Below are 24,963 nucleotides of genomic sequence, written 5' to 3'. Positions count from 1 at the left end.
AACTAAATGGCAGCTTTCCTGGCTCTCGTGGGTAAAGCAGTTTCAGGCACATAGGTAGCACGAGTCATCATTGTTCTCTATTTTAAAATGACAAACAATGACTGGCAGCTCTAGCCACGTGAAGTGGAGCCGAGGGCAACCGGGGCTGGAGAGGGGATGAGTTATCAGAGACTCTGGGAAAGGATCAATTGAACCAGTGATTGAACCAGACTCTGGGACACAGAAACAGGACAGGACAGGTGAGTGAAGCAAGACCTGGAATACAAAGACAGGATAAGAGAGGACAGGACAGTGAGTCTCCCCATGTTCCAAGGGTCTGATATGCCCACTGTCTTGCTGTGTCTCATCTTTAACTGCACACAGGGTTTGTTCACTTGGTATTTTCCCAGAGGCTCTGATAATTTGTCTTCCCGTGGCCCTCACTTCACGTGCCCTGAACTCCATTGATCGACATCACACGTCCACGACCCAACCAAAAAGGGGGACGGGAGGATGTTTGTCATTTTAAAATGGAGAACAATGGTAGTGTACGCTACCCCCCCAAGCCAGAAACTACTCTTTCAGCCAGAGGCAGAAAAGCTATTTTAATAGATGCTACTTGAGCGGCATGAACTGGGGGCGAAAAAGCTGTCTGTCCGCTCAAAAAACAGACAGTTGACACAATGGCCTTGATGTTTACGGAAACTCAAATAGTCGGAAAGCCGGCAGCCAGCCAGATTGAAGGCTGGTCAGCTGCCAGTCGGGAAAGCCTGTGGTAGAAAGCCGCAGCTGGGGACTACACCCGGCAATCGGAGAAGATCAGGGGCTGGTGGGTGGGGACTCGGAGCGCGGCAGCAAAGGTGGTGGGGGGGGGGGGGGGGGGGGGGGAGGCGTGGGGTTGGCCGATTGCCGGGGGGTGGGGGGGGCGGGGGGAGTGATCGTGGCAGAAAGTTTGCTGTTTGCTTGGGTGCTGGGGGGAGCACGCCTGCTCTTCCTGGACTACAAGCAGTGCTGGAAAAGCACTTACCTGCTGGATCCGTAAGCTCCCACCTCCCTTTAGCTGCCGAGTTTCCAGAGCTCTGGGAAATCCGGCCCTCAGCCGTTAAATTCAAATGGCTCCCAAAATCTTAAGAACGGAGCCTTACTTAAATATTATAATCATGGACCTGCCTCTCCAGAGCGGGTTACTTGGATGCCCCCAAACGTGTCATGGTTAAACCAGAAGTAGACGCATTCATGGCGGGTTGGGGTCGGGTTTCACATATTTATCATTTTAATTCCCCACCCTCCCCGACCCACTCCCTCCCATCGTAGGGGGTGGGGTTCCAATTCCTCCCTATATGTATATAGAAAAAGTTTTGCCCATTTTCTCTTCTTTACTTCCTTGTTTTTAATTTGTCTCTTCGGGAATTCGAGTCCTTTGCCATAATGAACAATTTGTCTAGCAATCTCTTATCATTTATCGTGTGTTAATCTAGTAAAGGTTTAATTAAGTTTGATTTCATTTTCATGCATGAATTTCAAAATGTTGTATAAATTTACACATTATTAATTGTTAGCAGTCTAGCAACATCTAGCTGTTAATGTAAGGCCAGTGATAGTTTCAATATCTGACTAATAATCTATCATTGTTGCCAAAAGAGAAAACTTCAATTAGGTTACTACAAAGATTCCCTTTTCCTCAAAGCAAACAAGCCTAATTTTCTAAACCTTTCCTCCTAACTAAAAAATTCCCATACTTGGAGTCAACCTTATTGAAACATTAAGCAGTCATCTGGGTATTTTTTTTAGCGGATTCCTATTTGAGAACAGGCTTGTCGTGAATGACAACCCTATCAGGATTGTCAGAGTAGGGGCATTATGGTAATGTAAATAATGGGAAACCACCCAGCAGTGTGCCTGCCAACAAGTATGACAATAGCATTCTGTATAGCTTTAATTCCTGTATGTACCTGGAGAGCTGTGGATTAGCTACCTAAACAAGCTTGTTTGATAGTTGGCTATGAACAAAGCAAAACTTGTCTGGAATTGGTTTAGGGTTAAAATTTGCAGTTCTGAAAATCAGCATTATAAAACAGAAAAATATCCTGCTCATCTCGCCCTCCTTTTAAATTAGTGGCTGTACTCTATTATAGAGAAAGGATGTAAAAGCTTCAATTGTAATTGATAATTTTGAACTTTTACTTATCTATTTGAATGATATGTCATGAATAAAGGCCACATTGCAAAAACCAGGAAATGGACTCTGTGGTGCTGCCTACACTCATGACAGTTTTATATGGCTAGCCAGGAAATTGTTCAAAACCATCATCTGCAACTGAAGCTTTTACGATCAGCAACTCTACTCTGAATTTTCTTCATTCACGAAGAGCACATAATCCATACAAATAGAAATAAAAATGACTGACAGGAAGGGGGAATTATGGGCTACTGGGCTTTGTTTGCTCCTTTATAAACTGGCAATCTCTTATCATTTATCACACTTTAATCTAGTAGAGGTTTAATTAAGTTTGATTTCATTTTCATGCATGAATTTTAAAATGTTGTGCAAATTTCATGATTATTTATTGTTAGTAGTCCAGCAACATCTAGCTGTTAATGTAAGGCCAGTGATAGTTTTGGTATTCGACTAATAATCCATCATCACTGCCACAGATTATATTCTCAAACCTTTTCCAAGACAGGATGTTCCTAAACAAAAAGCTTTATGATGATCAATTTGGCAGAAAATTAATTGGTTGTAAATATGGCCTATTTTAGAAATCAGTAATGTCCAGATGACCCAACTAATAACACATCACTAAAATCCCATTATGTTTACAGTTAAAATCCAGTGTATAAATGATACCTATGAATAAGTAACTCCCTTACGTTAAACATTTTCTTTATATAAGAAGCCATGGTGCAGGCTATCATCCAGGCTGTAAAGAATAGAAGAGAAGGCTAAGTAAACTAAGTAGTGATTTGGTGTCACCAAGCTTGGGGATTTAAAGCCTGTGGATTGTAAGGGAAAGGAAGAATGACGAAGATAAGGAGGTCTACAGTTTTGAAGTCTTGGGAAAAAAGGAATTAAAGTACGAGATTGTGATTGATTGTGTGATTGATTTCAACACAGTGAATGTGGAAGAGCATGTAGTTCAGTGTATTTCAAGCTTTTGAAGGGATGAGAGAGCAAAGTTCAGAGCAGCAATATTCTGTAATTGGGGTTTATAACTTTGCGAGTAATGCTTACAATCAATTTCTAGAAAATAAAAGTAATTACAGGCTGAATGTCTGCTGAATCACAAGATAGGCATCCAATCCAATTGTTCAAATGACATCATAGGTTGTGAGAGCAAAGCTTGAGGTGTATTTGTCAGTTGAACTCCGAGATTAGATTACTGCCTGCAATCCTCTGACATTTCTATATTGTTTATATTATAAATATCATCTCTAATGACAGCAATGTCTTTTGATATTGTGATGTATGGCATGGACTTCTCAGAATATCAGGTTAATCTGGGTGATGAAATATATTAAGATTTATCATCTTTTATCTGATATTGTATCAGTCAGTTCTACATAAGCATGTAGAACAAGTTTGGAAGGGCTTCCCTCTGATATACTGAACTACAGTAAAAGCTACACAATGCAGTGAACTGGTTACATCAATACAAAAAAATACACCAATGATATTTTAAACAATGGACTGCTACCGAAATGCTTTGAAGTTGCATCTGATGTTTTAAGTCACACCCCATCACAAAGATGTGACCTACAGAGTGGTTTTACAGGACTGTAAATAGAATACAGGTGTGACTACAATAAATACCAGATACTTTTGTTTTGATTCTCCTTGCTTTCATTTTCTCTCTTCCTTCCCTGAAGGTGCTCAGTCATGCTGTAGTAAAGTTCTATGCCAGTCATTCTCTGGTATCTTTACTAATTGGCCATTCCTAATGTGTGTGGATAGGAAATACCAGAAGCCCACTTTGCTTTGGGGAGGAAGGAAAGAAGGAAAGAAAGAAGGCACGAAGGAAAGAAAGAAGGAAAAAAAGAAAGACTTGCATTTATACTGCGCCTTTCACAACCTCGGAATGTCCCAAAGTGCTTTACAGCCAATGAAGTGCTCTTGAAGTGTAGTCACTATTGTAACATAGGAAATGCTGCAGCCAATTTGCACACAGCAAGGTCCCACAAACAGAAATATGATAATTGCCAGATAAGTGAGGTTATTCACTTTGGTAGGAAAAATAGGAAAAAGGATTATTTTTTGAAATGGTGAGAAACTATTAAATGTTGGTGTTCAGAGGGATTTGGGTGTTCTTCTGTACATGAAACACAGAATATTAACATGCAAGTACAACAAGCAATTAGGAAGGCAAATGGTATGTTGGCCTTTATTGCAAGGGGGTTGGAGTACAAGAGTAAGGAAGTCTTACTACAATTGTATAGAGCTTTGGTGAGATCACATCTGGAGTAGTGTGTACAGTTTTGGTCTCCTTACCTGAGGAATGATATACTTGCCTTGGAGGCGGTGCAACGAAGGTTCACTAGATTGATTCCTGGAATGAGAGGGTAGTTCTATGAGGAGAGATTGAGTAGAATGGGTCCATGCTCTCTGGAGTTTAGAAGAATGAGAGGTGATCTCATTGAAACATATAAGATTCTAAGAGGTCTTGACAGGGTAGATGCTGAGAGGATGATTTCCCTGGCTGGAGAGTCTAGAATTAGGGGGCATGGTCTCAGGATAACGGGTCGGACATTTAGGACCGAAACAAGGAGGAATTTCTTCATTTAGAGGGTTGCGAATCTTTGGAATTCTCTACCCCAGAGGGCTGTGGATGCTCAGTCGTTGAGTATATTCAAGACTGAGATCGATAGATTTTTGGACACTAAGGGAATCAAGGGATATAGGGATCGGGTGGGAAAGTGGAGTTGAGATAGAAGATCAGCCATGATCTTATTGAATGGCGGAGCAGGCTCGAGGTGCTGTGAGGCCTACTCCTGCTCCTATTCCTTATGTTAATCTGTTTTTTTAGGTGTTGGTTGGAGTTGGGACCTGGGATTTTCTTGATCTGTATGACTCAGTATGCATTAAACATTGAAGGTGCCAATACAGCCACCAAGAGAAAGACTTGAATTTTTTAAAAATAAGTTATCGACCCTCAGATACATCCCATCATTCCCTCGCCTCTGATGGTGCCACCTGCACCTGGGAAGGAGGGCTGACATACTTTTCCCTGGTCTCCAGAAGTGCTGCGCTAAATTAACTGCTGAAAAATAAATAAGTGTGGCCTGCAGGTGAAGCTCCGTCTAATTTTCCTTCCATGTGCAAACAACAGTGATTACATTTCAAAATTAATTTAATGGCTGTGAAGCACTTTGGAACCTTCTGAGGACTTAAAAGGCATTATATCAATGCAAGTTCTTTCTTTGTTTGTGAAGTTATTTTTCTGTCAAACACATTGATTCAGTATTGCCAAACTATTAATATTACAAGTCTTTCAGTGAGAGTAGTCATGCTGAAGGGGTGTTTTCTAATATAGAATATTCACTGCAAGCTGACTGACATATAGACATGAACACTTGCCAGAGTATTCTTTTATTTAGACCAAAAACAGCCACTAATGGGAATGAGTTTCAAACCTTTTATTAATATGGGAGTCAGAGAGACTATCTGCCTATCAGCTCTGCAGGCTCACAATCCCATGGCAAAATAGAAGAGATGAATCTCTTCAGAAAAATACTAGTGATGACTGCTCATCTTCCCTTCACAATTTCACAACAATTGTCTTTCCATCAAACTCTGACATTCATTGCCTGGGGATCACACAAGACAGTCATCAAGTGGCCATAAACTGTTAGCTGCCATCATTTCACTCCTGAGCTTTGATGGGCTTTCCAAACTCAGGCCAATTTCATTTTCAAATGTCAACCACAGTGAAAATTTTATGACAGGAAAATGCCACTGCATAACGAGAGGAAACCCAGGCCAAGCAGGTAGTATTGTGGATGGAACCTCTAGTGCTATGAATAGTTTTTCATCTTAAAAGTGTAAACAGCTAGCTTGAAAATTCAATTTAAAGCAGTTCTGACTTTAACTTTCCTTTTAATAAGTGTAATTAACTTGGGAGTTGCAAGAGGTAAAAATTTATAATCATGTTACAATGCTGTTTTAAATCATCTTTAAAAGAGTAAAGATGAATAAGACAGAATGAAGGTTATACATTTGGCATAACTAAGACTCCCCTCCTGAGCTCCACCCTACACAAGCTCCAACTCATCCAGAATTCCACTGCCAGATCCTATCCCATAATATCTCCAGCTTACTTATTACCACAGCCTATGGCAACCTCAACAGGTCCCCAAAGCCAGCAAATCTATTTAAAAATCCTGGTCCTGTCAATAAATCTCTCCATGGTCTTGCCCCACTCTACCTCTGTAACTCTTTTCCAGTCCTATATGTTCTTATGTTCACACAGAAGAAATAATAAATAGGAGGAGTAGTAGGCCATTCAGCCCCACGAGCCTGCTCCGCCATTCAATAAGATCATGGTTGATCTTCGACCTCAACTCCCGCCCGTTTCCCATATCCCTTGATTCCCCTAGAGACCAAAAATCTGTCTATCTCAGCACTGAATATACTCAACGACTGAGCATCCACAGCCCTCCGGGGTAGAGAATTCCAAAGATTCACAACCCTTTGAGTGAAGAAATTCCTACTCATCTCAGTCTTAAATGGCCGACCCCTTATCCTGCAGCTATGCCCCCTAGTTCTAGACTCTCCACCCGGGGAAAACATCCTCTCAACATCTACCCTGTCAAGCCATCTCAGAATCCTATATGTTTCATCAAGATCATCTCTCATTCTTCTGAACTCCAGAGATTTTAGGCCCATTCTAATCAACCTCTCCTCATAGAACAACCCGCTCATTCCAGGAATCAATCTAGTGAACCTGCGTTGCACCACCTCTAAGGCAAGTATATCATTCCTGACGTAAGGAGACCAAAACTGTATACACTACTCCAGATGTGATCTCACCAAAGCTCTGTACAATTGTAGTAAGATTTCCTGACTCTTGTACTCCAACCCCCTTGCAATAAAGGCCAACATACCATTTGCCTTCTTAATTGCTTGTTGTACTTGCATGTTAATATTCTGTGTTGCGGAAGGACACCCAAATCCCTCTGAACACCAACATTTAATAGTTTCTCACCATTTCAAAAAATTATCCTTTTTTCTATTCTTCCTACCAAAGTGTAACAACCTTTTATGTGGCACCTTATCGAATGCCTTTTGAAAATCCAAATATACTACATCCACTGGTTTCCCTTTATCGACCCTGCTAGTTACATCCTCAAGAATCTCTAATAGATTTGTCAAACACGATTTCTCTTTCACAAATCCATGTTGACTCTGCCTAATCATATTATGGTTTTCTAAGTGCCCCGTTACCACTTCCTTAATAATGGATTTCAGCATTTTCCTGATGACTGATGTCAGGCTAACAGGTCTGTAGTTCTGTTTTCTCTCTCCCTCCTTTCTTGAATAGTGGGGTTACGTTTGCTACCTTCCAATCCGCTGGGACCGTTCTAGAATCTAGGGAATTTTGGAAGATTACAACCAATGCATCACACCAATACAATCAGTGTGTTCCTTTCCCTTTGCTCTACTCTCAATGACAGTGTCTTCAGTCATCACATTCTGGAACTCCCTTCCTAAACTCTTCCATCTTGCCACATCTCTCCCCACTCTCAAAAGCTTCTTCAAAGCCCATCTCTTCAACCATGCCTTTGGTCACATACTCTATTCCTTCTCTCTAACTCTTGATCTTAGATCTCAGCTTTTAATGTGTTTAAACAGGATGCTGTGAAACTAATTGTCATACTCACATCATGCAACAACAAGTAATATTTAAACTTGTAAATCAGTGTCTGATTTCTCTTTGTGAAATGCTTCGCACAATTGCCTACATTAAAGATGCTATAATAGTGCAAGTTATTGTGCAATTTTAAAGTTAAGAAAACTTCCCTTGAATGACATAAATTTTTCATGCAAATTTAAAATAAAAGCTCACCTCATTCTCTTTTTCACTGGTGTTATATGCACTAGATAATGCTTATTTGAAAAAATAACTACTGGGCTTGTAACCAGGTGGTGAGGCCCTGTTAATATCTCCTTTTATTGCTTGGTGCTATTTTTTCTTTATGTCTCTACGAAGCTCTTTGGGATGTTGTTTTGCTAAGTTAAAGATGCTATCTAAATGCAAGTTCTTGTTAAAATAAAGCAGACTGGGGGAGCTATAAAAAGCAACAACGGGATACAAAGAAAGTAATAAGATGTGCAAAAAGGGAACATTAAAAAAACTTACAAAGGATATCTAAGCTAACAGCAAAAGTTTTTATAAATATATTATGAGAAAGAGAATGGTAAAGGGGAATGTGGGCCCATTACAGGCGAGAACGGTTGAGAAAGGCATGGATGTTAGGGAACTTGGGGAAATAAATAGTGATGTCTTGAGGAGTGTACATATTACACAGAGGGAGGTGCTGGAAGTCTTAACGCGCATCAAGGTAGATAAATCTCCGGGACCTGATGAAATGTATCCCAGGACGTTATGGGAGGTTAGGGAGGAAATTGCGGGTCCCCTAGCAGAGATATTTGAATCATCCACCGCTACAGGTGAGGTGCCTGAAGATTGGAGGGTAGCAAATGTTGTGCCTTTGTTTAAGAAGGGCGGCAGGGAAAAGCCTGGGAACTACAGACCAGTGAGCCTGACATCTGTAGTGGGTAAGTTGTTAGAGGGTATTCTGAGGGACAGGATCTACAGGCATTTGGAGAGGCAGGGACTAATTAGGAACAGTCAGCATGGTTTTGTGAGAGGAAAATCATGTCTCACGAATTTGATTGAGTTTTTTGAAGGGGTAACCAAGAAGATAGATGAGGGCTGTGCAGTAGACGTGGTCTACATGGACTTCAGCAAAGCATTTGACAAGGTACCGCATGGTAGGTTGTTACATAAGGTTAAATCTCATGGGATCCAAGGTGAGGTAGCCAATTGGATACAAAATTGGCTTGACGACAGAAGACAGAGGGTGGTTGTAGAGGGTTGTTTTTCAAACTGGATGCCTGTGTCCAGCGGTGTGCCTCAGGGATCGGTGCTGGGTCCGCTGTTATTTGTTATTTATATTAATGATTTGGATGAGAATTTAGGAGGCATGGTTAGTAAGTTTGCAGATGACACCAAGATTGGTGGCATTGTGGACAGTGAAGAAGGTTATCTGGGATTGCAACGGGATCTTGATCAATTGGGCCAGTGGGCCGATGAATGGCAGATGGAGTTTAATTTAGATAAATGTGAGGTGATGCATTTTGGTAGATCGAATCGGGCCAGGACCTACTCCGTTAATGGTAGGGCGTTGGGGAGAGTTATAGAACAAAGAGATCTGGGAGTACAGATTCATAGCTCCTTGAAAGTGGAGTCACAGGTGGATAGGGTGGTGAAGAAGGCATTCGGCATGCTTGGTTTCATTGGTCAGAACATTGAATGCAGGAGTTGGGATGTCTTGTTGAAGTTGTACAGGGCATTGGTGAGGCCACACTTGGAGTACTGTGTACAGTTCTGGTCACCCTATTATAGAAAGGATATTATTAAACTAGAAAGAGTGCAGAAAAGATTTACTAGGATGCTACCGGGACTTGATGGTTTGACTTATAGGGAGAGGTTAGACAGACTGGGACTTTTTTCCCTGGAGAGTAGGAGGTTAAGGGGTGATCTTATAGAAGTCTATAAAATAATGAGGGGCATAGATAAGGTCGATAGTCAAAATCTTTTCCCAAAGGTAGGGGAGTCTATAACGAGGGGGCATAGATTTAAGGTGAGAGGGGAGAGATACAAAAGGGTCCAGAGGGGCAATTTTTTCACTCAAAGGGCGGTGAGTGTCTGGAACGAGCTGCCAGAGGCAGTAGTAGAGGCGGGTACAATTTTGTCTTTTAAAAAGCATTTGGACAGTTACATGGGTAAGATGGGTATAGAGGGATATGGGCCAAGTGCAGGCAATTGGGACTAGCTTAGTGGTATAAACTGGGCGACATGGACATGTTGGGCCGAAGGGCCTGTTTCCATGTTGTAACTTCTATGATTCTATGAAAAAAAAATATAATGGACAATAAGGAAATGGTGGAACCTTGTTAAATGAATGCTTTATATCTGTTATCAACGGTACAAGGGAACCTTAAAGTAAGTCATGGGGAAGAACTTAGTGGATTTAATACAGGTTTTAAAAAATGGTAATGGAGAAAATAATGGGGTAAGATTGACAAATCAAGACCTGTAGGTTTCCATCTCAGAGTATTAAAATAAATAAGTGAGGAAACTGCAGACGCATTAATCATAATTAGCACTTGGACAAGTATGAGCTGATCAGAGCGTCAGCATGGATTTGTGAAGAATAGGTCATGTCTGACTAATGTAGTTGAATTTTTTGAGGAGGTCACTAGCATGGTAGATAAGAAAGTATCTATGGATGTTGCCTATATGGACTTACTGAAGGCATTTGATAAGGTTCCGCAAAAGAGATTATTTGCAAAAATGAGAGCGCACATAATTGGGGGTAATCTTCTGACATGGGTCGGTAATTAGTTTGGAGGTAGGAGACAGACAGTAGGGATAAAGGGTTCGTTCTTTGATTGACGAGATATGTCAAGTGGTATTCCCCAGGCGATCTGTACTGGGGCCTCAGCTTTTCACTATATATTAATGACTTGGATGAAGGAATAGAGAGTTGTATAAAAAGTTTTCAGACCGACACTAAGTTAGGAGGCACAGTAAGTTGTGTGGATGGGAGTAGGAAGTTACCAAGACAGACTAATGAGTGGGCAAAACTAGGGCAGATGGAGTTCAATGTAGGGAAGTGTGAGGTCATGCACTTTAGATCCAAGGAAGATAAATTGGAATATTTTCTTAATGGTAAGAAACTAGGAACTGTGGAGAAGCAATGAGATTTAGGTGTCTATGTACACAAATCAGTAAACGTTAGTGCAGAGGTACAAAAAGTAATCAAAAAGGCTAATGTTGGCTTTTATCTCAAGCGAGTTGGAATACCAAAGCTCAGGAAAAATATATTGTCCTTGGAAGAGGTGCAGCCCAAATTCACCAGAATGATACCAGTGCTCAAAGGATTAAATTCTGCGTACAGGTTGCATAAACCTGGCTTGCGCTTCCTTGAGTTTAGAAGGTTGAGAAGCGATCTAATCGACGTCTTTAAAATGATAAAGGGATTCGAGTGGGTGGATGCAGAGAAACCACGTTCTCTGGTGGGGGAATCCAGAACATCAGGACTTACTTAAAATCAGAGCTAGGCCATTTAGGAGTGAAATCAGGAAGCACTTGTTGTTATGTTTTACAGAGGCTAGTGGAAATCTAGAACTTACCCCCCCAAACGACTGTGGATGCTGGGTCAATGGAAATGTTCAAGACTGAGATCAAATAGATTTTTGTTGGGTAAGGGTCTCAAGGAGAATGGAACAAAGGTGGGTAAATGGAGTTCAGGTACAGACCAGCCCTGATCCAATTAAATGTCAAAACTGGCTTGAGGGGCTGAATGGCTTACTCCTGTTCCTATGAAATAAATCTTATCTTTGTACTCATTTTATAGCTGTTAAAGTGGGACAGTGTATTCTTGCACCAATGTGCTGCATGAAAATGGTGGGATGCTAGTTTTATCCACAATTCCATGTATGACTTAGCTTGTAATCTGTTTTGGTATCAGAGCGAGGCACTGAATGGATACCAGCCACTTCCCCAAATGGAAAAGCAGAGAAGAAAAACAAACGGGAGGACTAGTTAATCAAAACTGTTTTTATGTACATCTCAACCAGGGAATGGTGTGCGTCATTGGGGTCTATGGCATACATGCATGATTGCAGAGAAGATTATGCTGCACAAGCTGTAACATGATCTGCAATGATTCACGAAGGCAGCCCACCACCACCTTCTCTGGGCAACTCGGGATGGGCAAAAAAATGTGGCCCTGCCAGCATTGCCCACATCTCGTAAACAAATAAAAACCTACTAATTTTCAAAGCGGGCAAGGACAATTTATATTTTTAAAACTGAATGCAATTTACTTGTCATTGCCTGGTGTAAGTGGGATAATCAGTTACACAGCATCCTATTTAAACGCAATAAAATCTGGGATCTAAAGAATGTCAACAAGGGTGTTTTAACCCCCCTCCTCCAAATCTGATACCTAAATCTTCAGGTACAAAATTTATCTACAGAAGTACACCTTACATGAATTTTTCACCCTAATATCTCAGTTAGAGTAAAAAAAATCAAATGGCTGTTAATCTTATATAATAAAGGTTTACAAAGGATATTTTTAAAATAAGGTTATGGAGTTCAAGTGCAACAAAGACTCAACTTCAAGTGCAATGTTTATTGATGGTAGAAGATGTATGTAGTTATTTAAATCTCATTGGAAAACATTAAAAGACAAATTCTGTGTGGGATGGAATTTCTGCTGACAGAACAGAGTGTTTTGCCAATATTCTGTGGTCTGAAGACTTTTGCTCAGCCTACCTTGCACTTCTGAAGACATTAATACAAACCTCTCAAAGGAATTATGATATGCTATGAGTTATTAAATAATATCGACCATAAAACAAAATTTTCCCGCATGGAATTTATCACAAATACCAGCCTCTCAATCAACATGCCCCAAGCTCCTACATCCTGTAGGACATGGAGCTAAATGTAAACCACTTAGGGATGTTTGAAAGAGTGGTGTTGTGAGAGCTGCATTGCTCTGCCAAGCTAAAAGTTGTGATAAAAATCTATTAAAAAATACATATATCACTTCTCAAGTACCACATGCTGGTAATTTACTGAAAGGTACAGGTACATCTTATTCCATTCCTGCAAGTCCACTGCATGTCATTATAAAATTATTATTTTCAATGTCTTTAATGAAATGCAAAACATAACAAAAGTGATTGCACAATCATAATCAGATCGACTGTTGGAAGTTAGTAAAATTGATACCCTATTATCGTAGCTAACAATTTTAGGGCTCCCCTAGTAAAAGGCTAATTTTATTTCAAAGCTGGAGGAAGTCCTGGTTAACATGCTGCATTGAAAAATACAGTATAATTCTGAAGCCTTGATTGCTATTTGGCAGATCAGATTAAGTAGATTAACGGAGGTATGTTCAAACACACGGATCACATGTTGTATGTATGTGCATATATTGCACCTTAAAAGATCTAAATGATGCCACATACACACTTTAGAACTATTATATTCTTTTAAAAATCATGTTTTTACCTGGTGCTTCAGGGCTATTATATGGATTTTTCCCCCAGTCTTTCCTGTTGGTCCTTAGCACAGGTCCATTCTTCTCCCGATATGATCCAAAACCCTCAAAGTGCCTTTTTCTACTCCCACTTAATTCACTTTCCCTCTTTTCAGTCATGCTGCTTGCAGAGTGCAGATCCCCATACAGGTCCATGGAGGTCTCCCGCCTTGTTCGGGTCTCAGTGCTTGTGTACCTCCTTACACAGGCATCAATTGACTCACTGATGGAATCATTTTTTTCTGTAGTCCTTGTCCATTGTGGGAAGTCAGAAAAGGCTAATTTTGATGAGGTGTCCAGGTCAAAGATGTTCTTTGAGGCCTTTTGTCCTGTGTGCATCGGTTCAACATGCTGCTGTCTCAGTTTCTCCTTATGTTTTCCTTTGTCAGCACCCAATATAAGATCTTTGTCACAACCTTCTAGTTTCTGATGTACTAAAGTTTTAGCAAAATCAGATTTACGCCCAAAGAGCTCACCTAGGTCTTCTCGTGACCCAATGAGCCGGTCGTCTCGATGCTTATGTTTGTGCTTATGTTTGCGCTTATGAATTCGGCTGCTGGGCATTCCAGTACCACCACCTCTTTGTGATGTTAAAGAAGGCTGTACGGTATTTAAATCCATCCCTATCGAAGGCTGCAAATGCATGGCATGTTTTACCTTGTGTTTGGCAGTGGTTGGCATTTTTAAGTGGGAGCTGGCATGGTACTGGGGTGGAGGCATCGTAGGTCTCATGAAGGGAGTTGATGACCCAAGTGCATGAGACAAGTAAAAAGGAGCTGAATACTGCCCATAATACCCAAGGTTCATCATACCAGTAGCAATAGGCATTGATGTATAAGGCATGCCATAGGGTGCATAGTAACTCCCGCTGGGTAATGGGTACCCAAAACCCTGTAAGAAAGGCACCTTTGTCATAGTCTCTTGGGCTTTAGGAGGTCTACCACGCCTTTTCTTAGACTTAAGATCAGCTGTCCGGCGAAGATAGTGTAATGGGTCATAATGAATGTATGGCACAGGGTAGTAGTGATCAAAGTTAACCCTAAAAATACTGGGATATGGGTTATCGGGATAAAAAGAGTAGCTTCTGTGAGAAATGCGAAATACCTGGAACTTTGCAATTAATTCTTCTAGATCTGCTATGAACTGCAGGTCATCTCTGCTCTGCATCTGCAGACTTTTTCTCTTCCGTCTATGCTTCTGTTTCTTCATATTTTCATGAATACGATAATCATCTACAAGCAGGTGCTTCTGTCTGTGACCGTGTTTTCCTTTTGCACCAGGATCCACTGCTGCACCTTCTGAGGGATCAAGTGTGCAAAAGTCAAAGGAGTATTTGCGGCGTGATTCTGTACTCTTCTCTGCTTGATCAGAAGTGCTGTTATTGTCTGTTCCAATTCCACTATCGCTAGGTATTGTTTCCTCGCTGTGTGACTCACTGATAGGTGACAGTGTAATCTCCTTTAAAGAAGCTGCCTCAGATAAATGAGAAGGAGAGTTTGCCAGAAGCCTTGGTGGGGACAACTTCCAAGTGCTTGCATGCAAGCTTTTTGGGGTTTTTGTAGGAAGTGCACTAATTGGCTGAAGGTTTGGCATTGCCTTTGACTCAGATAAGTTGGTCTCACTGCTGACAGGACTGAGGTTTCCTGCAGGCCCCACTACCTGGAGAGGTGATGGTTGCGCAGTGGTTGGTGACACTGCTCCAGTCAGCTGTGAACCAAAAGGCACAGTCGGATTTTCTGAATGGGCAGAAATTGGCTTTGAATACTTCTCAGCACCTTTGTTTCCGTTTTGCTGCAACTGTACCATGGCTTTTGGTTTTCTTCCTCTTTTTTTGCCAATATAAATAGTTCCTCTCTTGCTAACATTGATCTGTTTCCCTAACTTGGTCTCAAGGGCAGACGAGATTGCTGAAACAGCACTGGAGGACTGTACTTTCTTTTTTAGTACTGTGTTATTAGAATAAGACAGAATTTGATTCAAAATATTCTTCCGTTTAATGGTTTTCATTTTATTGATGGTTTTGATTGTTTTCTTATCAAGGAGATTTATTTTCCCATCCTTTTTGGGAAATGCCACATCATTAGGCTCCAAGGTGACGGAATCCATTTGTATCAGTTTAGCAGGGCTTTTTCTTTTCTTCTTTTTCTTACTACCATTGGGAGACTCGCAACAGATGGGGCTAACTGGGCTAGTGGCGGTTCCTTCGTGTATAGTCTCAACAGTAAGTAAAGGCTGCTTCTTTGGTCTTCCCCGTTTCTTCTTCACTGGAGTAATGACTGTAAGACTATCTGTGTTAGAATACAGCGGACTAGCTGGGGTTATAGGATAGGCAGAAGGAGGCTCTACAACCGTATTTTCTTCCTGCGCAACACTGTTTTCCTTCAGAAGACTTAAGGTTTTACATTTGGCAGAAATGGTGCTGTTTTTAGCTGAATGTTTTGAATGCTTCATTTCTGTCGAGCCTCTTCTGTTTTTGGTGGGATCTATGAAAACAGGCGATGCCAATATCGCTGTTGGTTTCCTAACCCTACTTCCACTATTTGAGAGGTCAGCTAATTCACCAGCTCTCCCCACTGCTAGATTGATTTGACCGAGTTCCTTCTGCACACTTCTACTTTGCTGCTTGATGACCTTGCTGCTAACCTGGCTCCTACTGTTACTTACAGCGTCTCCAGCATTGGGAAAGTTGCAATTATCAGCATTTTTAACATTTGATTCAGCACACGTTGGTTCTGATTGTAAGCTTTTATCCAAGATTGCTTTTGATAGTCGTCCTGTTCTTGTTCTGGTGCCAGTAGACACTGCAGTTGGTGGTTTTACTGGGATTCTAATCATTACAGAACTTGAATCCTTTTCTTGACTACTCATCGTGCTGGGCCTACAGGGAGATGATCTTGATAGTGGCTCTGTGTTTGCACTGTGACCTGCTAAAATGTCTTTCTTGCCTTTTGCAGTCCCATGAAATTCTAACTCTGTTCCCTTTTGATCATTTTTGTCCCACTCTGCAGAGCTGTCCACTACCTGGTTTTTAGAGCATTTGGTGTCTCTTCTGCAGGATTTTCCTGCCCCACTCCCACGTGGCTGTTCCGTGGGTTCTGAATGCTCTTTGTTTTTGTCCATTGATTTTGTCTGTATAACTGTGGGTTCTGGGTGACCAATGGACTGGGACAATTTAGCAGTCACCAGCCGGTTAGCATTAACAATGGGCAGTCCAACATTACTGTTTATAAACTGATTACAGGTACAGCCAGGAACAGACCTGTTCAGTTGTGATTTTGCAAAGTCACAGAATTGATCTGAAATGGAATTTGTGTTAGCAGTGCTTGCTACTTCCCTTCTAGCATCAACATCTGCTGCATTACTCTGAAAAGTAGGGGAGACTCCAGCAGTTGCAGACCATTCAAGCTGGATCTGATTAACTCTCTCCTGGTACTTTGGTTTCACACCGTCAGCACTGAAGTCATGTTGTAACCTTGAGGGAATTTCACTGAATCGCACTTCAGGTTGCTTGTGAGACCTTGCTTGACCCTGTCAAAAGAAAAACAACCCTTTAGTAAACTTGACCTTTTCCTGTGACGAATTACATAGAATAATGACAGCACGCTGAGAATGAGCACAATCTAAGTTAAGAGGTTCAGACATCATCAGGAACTAAAAGACATGAAGCTTGAGCAGCTTATGAATGCCATCTAAACTCAGAAGTTTCTTGCAGAATTCACCCTTTGGTGCTGGTTATTATGTACAATGTGTACTTTTATTTGATTAAAAAATATAACCAGTATGGCGAGATGGAGCACAGCAGGTTGACACAACAACCCAGTGTGGCACACAGTAACAGCACGTGAGTTGTGCTGGCAATTCCCCAGAGTGGAATTTTCCGAGCTCAGTACTGTTATCACAGAGATGCACTGAGAGGCAGCTACCACATTTGGAGGAAGGGGACAAATGAAAGAGCAATTAAGGGTGACCTAGTCTTTCACATTTCCTAATGGATGATCATGAATTGGCATTAACGGCCTGGGAGCCTTCTTGGCTACAGTTGGTGCACAACATGGGGAAGACTCCAAAAGGAAGAAAACAAATAATCTAAAAAAGTGGTGCATAAAACATTTCTAGAGCTAAACCATTTCCAAAATGTTTCTAAATTTTCTAGTGTCAAAAAAAATCAAGTAATTGCCAACAATATTGACTGTTGTATTATTGACATGAACGATTAATGATGCAAGATATCATTAAAAAAAATAGTATAAACCACTCCTGTCATTGCTATGGTGTACCCAATTTTTGAGTTAACTGCCAGAATGTGCTGCCTGCAGTTGGTAATAGACTAGCTTTGCAAAACGGAGCAATACACATTGTTCGGCCTAGGGTGGCATTCAGACTCCGAAAACAGTTGGCACAATACGGATTTTCTGCCACTGGATTTCTGTAGTGCACTTTATAAATACACTTTAGTGTTTAAAACTAATATACTTTAGCAGAAAATTAGTACTGCACCAGCTATTTTGTTGTACATTAATAGGTTGTCCAGTTTATATAGCTTTGAACTGTTTTACATTATCTGTAAGTGCAATGTCAATTATACCCTTGACATATGGGTGCAGCTAAATCTAACACTGGATTTACTGTATCTTGGATGAAGTATCCAACAAAGAAGTTATTTTGATATTGTTTCAAGTTATTTAAATTCTTTTGGATCACAAATTGCAGTCTAAATAAAAAGAAACTAATTTGTTTTGTCACTATGCTTGGAGTCTATAAATTTGGTGCAACTATATAAGATTTATAAAAATGCGGGATCGGCTAAAGCAGTAACTATGTGCAAATACAAGACTTCTTATGAAAAGGAAAAGACCATTATGTCCAAAATTACCAACTCTTCATCAGATACAATAACTATATAAAGGAATGAACATTACCAATCGAAAGAAAGATCCAAAAGGTGTAAAAAGAAAAATCTAGAACAAGTGTACTTCCTAAGTTACACTCAAAGATCAGTGACAGATTGTTGCATTCTCCAAGATTAATACTAGTGGCGTTTGTAAGATGATAACAGTCATTTAATACCATTATTGCATTACATTTTTAGGAATAGTATCACACCATTATATTTGTAACACTATGTTTAAAATTACTTACAAAAGTACAGGAGATACTCTCCAGTGCCTTCCTAATCTTGCTGGTTTTACAAGTGTTAATGAGACTAACTCCCTAAGGAAGTACTACCGTGGCATAACCACTAGTCAGAATTTCCATGTAGTCTTCTGTTACTTTTAAACACCTGGACATGTAGACTCATTCCAACTAATTTCTATTCATCTATCCAAAAACCATCCAACATATTTGGGGTACATATTTCTTTGTTCGCTAATGCTTGTCATGATTATAAAGTGGGGAAACTTACTCTATACCATGCCACCTTTTCACCAACATTAGCAAATCAAGGGAAAAGTATAGCCTTTTGTTTTTAATGCATTATTATTTACAATAAGATTTGACAATTTCTGAAGAAAATTTTGCATTGCAGCCTTGACAAGTTACCACGTAGGAGACTACTGGAGCAGATTAAGAGGTATGAAATTAGGGAAAGGGCAGAAAATTGGATTAAAGACTGGTTAGCTGAGAGGAAGCAGAAAGTAGAAGTTAAGGGTAGTTTCTCAAAGTGATTAGAAGTGAGTAGCACTGTCCCACAAGGTTCTTTTCAGGGACCACTTCTGTTCATGTGTATATCCATGATTAAGATATAAGGGCTAGATAGAGTGGTGTCCAAATTAGCTGTTGGTACTGAAATAGGAGGCATAGCAAATAACTCTGAGGACTAAAGGAAGTCGCAGGGGGATATTATTAAGATGGCAGAATTGGTAAGGTGGTGGAATAGGCAAAAAAGTGGGCAAAGCAATTCAATATGAGGTGATACAAAAGTAAGAATTATACTTTGAATGAGGGCAGGTTGGATGACGTAGAAAAGCAGAGGGATTTAAGGATTCAGGTTCATAAGACTTTAAAAGCAGCACCTCAAGTGGAAACAGTTATAAAAAAAGCTAATGGAATATTAAGTTTATGACAAGATATAGAATATATAACTCAAGATGTAATGGGGAACATATATAAACCTTACTAAGACCACAATTGGTATATTGTGTGCATTTTTGGGCAGCACACTATAGGGACGATGCTACGGCAATAGAGCAGATTCACCAGGATGTTGCCTGGTATGAGGAAATACAAATGCAAAGGAGGCCTTGAAAAATTGGTGGTGTTTTTGTTGGAAAAGCAAGAGATTATGGGGTGATATGATAGAGGTGTTTAAGATTCTGAAGGGATGGGATAGAGTAGATAGAAATAGAAACAGACAGTTTCCAGTGACTGGAGGATCTAGACTGAAAGGACACAGATATAAGATTAAATGTAAGATTTAGAACAGAATTTTTTTTAAAACAGAGGATTGTGAGGCTGTTGAATGCACGATCAGAGATTGTGATTAAAGCAGAGACCAAATCAACATTTAAGAACAGGTTAGATAGTTGGTTAAAGGAAAGGGGGAATAAAGGAATACGCTGGCAAGGTGAACATATGGGATTAGGACTACTACTCTCATGGAGAATAATATCAAATAGCTGATTGATCTGTTTACATGTTTTAATTTCTAAGTAACTGTATAGAATTAAAAAATAAAATAAATAAAAGGGAGAGACAAGTGTATTTGAAAATACTCTACAGCATTGTGCAAGTTGTCAGTGTGGAGTTATGCTATGCACACACTTACACTGCTCTCTGTTCAAGCAAAGCAAAGCTCTCTGCATGTGCAAACTTGCAAGCTGTTCAACAAAATTGATACAGTATAACTGTCGCACAATATCCTACAGTGTGTTTTAACCAAATTTTTCTTCTGCTACACAGAGAGGAATGATGAGAGACACTAATGCATAAAGGAATGTAAACTGAGAGTTGGACAAAGTGATCAGATGGAAACACAATGATCAGAATGGCATTCTCTCCCTTACCAGTATAGATTGTCCATGGAAGATTTGATGCTACAGAATTGGCATGGTAAGTATAAGGCCATTAAAAGGGGATAGAAGCAGAGTATTTGTTCCTCAAATCTAAGAGATAAATTGTGTAAGCTACTTGAACTGAAAGCCTAGTCTTGTTTACAACACTAGTTTCACTTTGGAGTGTACTTAGTGTAGGTTTCAATGCTGCAGCAAAATCTGATGTCATAATGTTCCTGGATTTTGTACTCCAGAGCCATACCATTTCTAAGATTGCCCAAGTTGGAGGAAGAAAGTATTAATATGGTTTTTAAATCTCAAAACAGAATCCCAGGCAAGTAGCATTATTCCCTTGAGACACACATACCACAAAACAGTGGTACTCCAGCGGCACTTGCCACTATGCCAGCTATCGGCATACTCCTATCTGTCCCTCTTGTTAACCCCATCAAAAGTTAGAATTAAGCTAGTTGTAATTTTCCCCCTAACTTCTCTTTTTCTTTGCCTGAGGGTGCTGATTCATACAGGTGCACAGTTCCACAGGTGCTACCTGCACTCAACCAAGTAGTTATTCTTCACGATGAAGCTTGACAATCACAGATTAAATTACAGTTGGTACCCAATCCAATTCATACCAAACATACACACAGACGGTCTTTTACATAAGGGTCACTAGATAGCGACCAGGGTCCGAGGCTGATTTTCCTCCTCCTAACCCAGAGGTGGTGAAGCTAACTGTAGATCAGCTTACAAAGCACAGACAGGGATCAAATGTGGGACGTGCTTGACCTGAATGGCTTAGTACCACATCAGGCAATGATCTTACCCACAAGATCATCATAGGAGCTGTGACTTGTATGTTGAACAGATCAAGCTTTGCATCGGCACTAACTGGAGAAAACCTGGAACAGTTACTTGGTGCCCAGCTGTAAAATGCAGTTACAGCATTTTGATCTTGATCAGGACACCAGGATCAACTAACAGGTAGTATTTGACTCCTGTTAAACTCACAAGAGATTTTTTTTAAACTACACTCCGTGAATCAGCCACACTTCCATCTGAGCAGTTTATTTCTCAAGCGGAATCTTTTATTAAGAGGCCGCGTGTATTGAGATAAGCAGCTGGTTAGCGCGTCTTTAATTGCTTCCTGCTGCGATTCTCAAACATCTGAGCCATTGTTCTATTCATTTGCATATTCTAATAAATTCAAAACTTAAAACAACATACATTGCTGATTGTTCTTCTAGGTTAATTACAACATGCTCTCCATGTGAAGTCAAATTGAAAGCAGTCAGATGTTCAAATCCTTCCATCAGTGAATTTGTTTTTAAAAATTAGTAACATTAGTGACTGTGGCCTGGTCTACAGCAAAACACTCATCTCATCTCCAGGGAACTAACCCCCTTTTCAAAAAAAGGACCGATAGATCACGCCATGCCACATATAAAAATCAAATCTCAAATCAAAAATACTACAAGCAGAATGATTTGCCAATATTTTCTGATGACTGCTTGCCACTGAAATGGAAACCTGTCATCCTCTTTCTGGACATTGATGGACCTGCTGTGCATTTACAGCATTTCTGTTTTATACGAGATTTGCAGCATTCCCTTTACTGTTCAAAATATTTTATATTTGTCCCAATCTTCAAACTTTAGATCAAGTATTTATGCCAAATACACGTTTTCTTTTTTATTTCTTATGTAATATTTTCCCTCAATGAAAGTATATTGTATTGAAAGTTTCAAAAAGTTAAATTTTAAAAAGATCTTTATTTTGCACATTTTTTGTATTAAAACAATCTTAACTGTTAACCTTTAGCAGTTGAAATTATAACTGCTACTTAAAGGACTGCTGACAGCCTGGAGAATACTGTATCAAACATTTGATAACAAATATTCCAAGTCTGGCCTCTCACTGACATAAAAATAGGTAGTTATATGTGAAGTCAGCCAACATGTAGAGTGAACTGCACGTCACTAATTCTGCCATAGCTGTTTTTACTGCGTTTTCTCCCTTGTGGCATCATTTCAAGGCATCTCAAGCCACAGATGCAGCTGCAAATATCAGGAATTGATTTGGAAACACCCTGCAATGGCGACGCAGTCTAAGCTGAATGCAATGAGTGTGTGTTGGGGGGGCGGAGAAAGGCAATGAAACAGAAACCAGGTGATTAGGCCTAAGCCATCACCTTGGGTTTGTCTTCAGAAAGTAAACACAGAACAAAAACTAGTGGCTGTTCCAGCAAATCAGTGGAGCTCTTAAACTGATGAAATCTCCCAGAGAAACTGAGAAAAGCAGATTTATTACAAATGCAGCTAGTCATCTTCCAGCGGTCTCATTATTCCTGAATACGACAAGCTCCTGCGGCACTCTGGCTCCCCTACTCCTCCCCCACCACCCCTTAACTCTCACACTTAGCATGCAGTACATGTCAGAAAAGCTGTAATAGGGCCAATAAAAATGCCTGCACGCTCACAAGGGTCACAGCGATGCAGTTGTATGGTTGAACCGTCTATCTGCTGTAGTTGAGTGGACTGAATTATACCAGCTCTGTTTCAGGTCTCCAAACCACACAGAAAAATGATTACAAATGACATCTGAAGCCTAAAAGCTGAGCATCTTTTGTCACCACTACAAGACTCATTCGGACAGGACCACCAAGTTAATTGGTAGACAAGCCTGCTGTTTTATTTATACTGCCGTCCTATTTTTAATGAAACAGTAACTACATTGGAGCTTTGAAACAGGGAGGACGCACAACACTTTGCATTCAAAACTATCCTGTTCGTAGAGAATTCGTCTTGCTTTTTGTCTTCCATTGAAAAAATGAAAATCCGATACATTACACATTTAGACATCTCATTTTCGACACTGATGCCAACACATTATGTATTAACACAAAAAGCCATTTTGTACTTTACGTCAATGCAATTAAAGAGTTATTACCAGCAGCAGAAAGAGGAAAAAAATTGTGTTGCTAGAAAATATTAGTGTGGTACATTAAAATATTGGCAGGATATAGAATGGGTCAGCATTTCTTACATCTCAATTTTATGTGGCACAATTAAAGGTCTAGTACGACACAGCAAGGTACTATGCCACATTTTTTTAAAAACCTAACTTTCATACCAAAATCCAATGAAACTAGATTCATTTCCCTAATGTAACAGGATTCATATAAAAGTGCCCCTATTTATTTACAAAAGGAACTGCATACAAAAACCACTATGTACTTCAATGGGCAGGAAGTGGCTACAGCTCCCTGTTGCACCCCCAAATGCTGCTGATTCACTATCACTGATCACTGCAAATCAAATTTTAATTCAGGTGCTACTTTAGTGCCAGAATTCCAAGGTGAAAATAATGTTTTTTTTTGCTCTCGGATGTAATGCAGGTATAATTGCTTGACCGCTTACACCTGCACTGGTATTGCAAAGCTCTCAGGAAAGCCGCTGACTGACACCCCTGTGATTCAGTTTAACGTGCACTTAGATTGGTTTCTTAAGCCAGTGAACATCAGTGTGAATGAATGACCTAATTATGCACTGTTTACAACAGTTTCAAAGCCACCAGTAGCTCCCCCGATTAAAAACAGAACTAGGCCACAAAACAATATGATTTGATCCACTTTCTCTTTGTGGGACACAGAAAACACAAATCGTATTATCGGCTCAGGCATAAAAACTCAAAGCGCTGTCAAACTGTTGCCAGTGGCATTTGTGTAAGTGACCTTTCTTTGAAAAATGTGCATGAAGCAATAACCTTTTAATGTTTAACCTCCCAAGTGCGGAACTTAAAAAGAATGCTGAATGGAAAGTCGACTGTAATATTCTGGCCTAGATTTAAGGTCTCGCTCGCACCTTAAGTACAAACAGGTAAAAAAAAGTTTCCTGATCCATTTTGATATAAAGTGGAAGAAGAATGTATTAAAAAGAAAACTGGGACAGTATTGGCATGATATTTTTTTTAACCAACACTAATTATGTAGAAGTGGCCATTATAACAGAAACTTACATGAAAGGGCACCAGCCAGATCGTTAGAAAAGTGCTGCATGGGACTGTGATTTTACTGCATCACATTGAGAAGATATCTAAGTTTCCAGTATGCTGTGGAGTTCTGCAATATTAGCGAGAATGTGTTGAATGTACGGGAGCTTCAGTTTTACACACAGCGTACTCATATAAACAGATTAATCAAGGACAGTCAGCATGGATTTGTTAAGGGAAGGTCGTGTCTGACTAACTTGATTGAATTTTTTGAGGTGGTAACAAGGAGGGTCGATGAGGGTAGCGTATTTGATGTAGTCTGCATGGATTTTAGCAAAGCTATTGACAAGGTCCCATATAGCAGACTATTCAAAAAAGTCAAAGCCCATGGGATCCAAAGGAAAGTGGCAAGCTGGATCTAAAATTGGTTCAGTGGCTAGAAGCAAAGTGTAATGGTTGATGGGTGTTTGTATGACTGGAAGGCTGTTTCCATTGGTTTTCCGCAGGGCTCAGTACTAGATCCTTTGCTTTTTGTGATATATATTAATGATTTAGACTTAAATGTAGGGGACATGATTAAGAAGTTTGCAGATGATACAAAAATTAGCCGTGTGGTTAATAGTAAGGAAGAAAGCTGTAGACTTCAGGAAGATATCAATGGACT

At 40.1% G+C, this 24,963-nt stretch overlaps 1 protein-coding gene across 3 annotated transcripts in view; it reads right to left on the bottom strand.

The window, feature by feature from the left end:
* setbp1 (SET binding protein 1) overlaps positions 1-24,963 on the bottom strand; it is a 291,473-nt gene that overhangs the window by 46,293 nt on the left and 220,217 nt on the right. For all 3 annotated transcript variants that reach the window (XM_067985270.1, XM_067985278.1, XM_067985285.1), the window contains exon 3: positions 13,290-16,845. In XM_067985270.1, coding sequence (XP_067841371.1) covers positions 13,290-16,845 — 3,556 coding nt within the window. The remainder of the gene's footprint in view (positions 1-13,289; positions 16,846-24,963) is intronic.

The sequence above is a fragment of the Heptranchias perlo genome, chromosome 1, assembly GCF_035084215.1.
Source record: "Heptranchias perlo isolate sHepPer1 chromosome 1, sHepPer1.hap1, whole genome shotgun sequence".
Lineage (NCBI taxonomy): Eukaryota > Metazoa > Chordata > Chondrichthyes > Hexanchiformes > Hexanchidae > Heptranchias > Heptranchias perlo.
The sequence above is the reverse complement of the archived record's forward strand: the minus strand, read 5'-3'. Positions and strand labels throughout refer to the sequence as shown.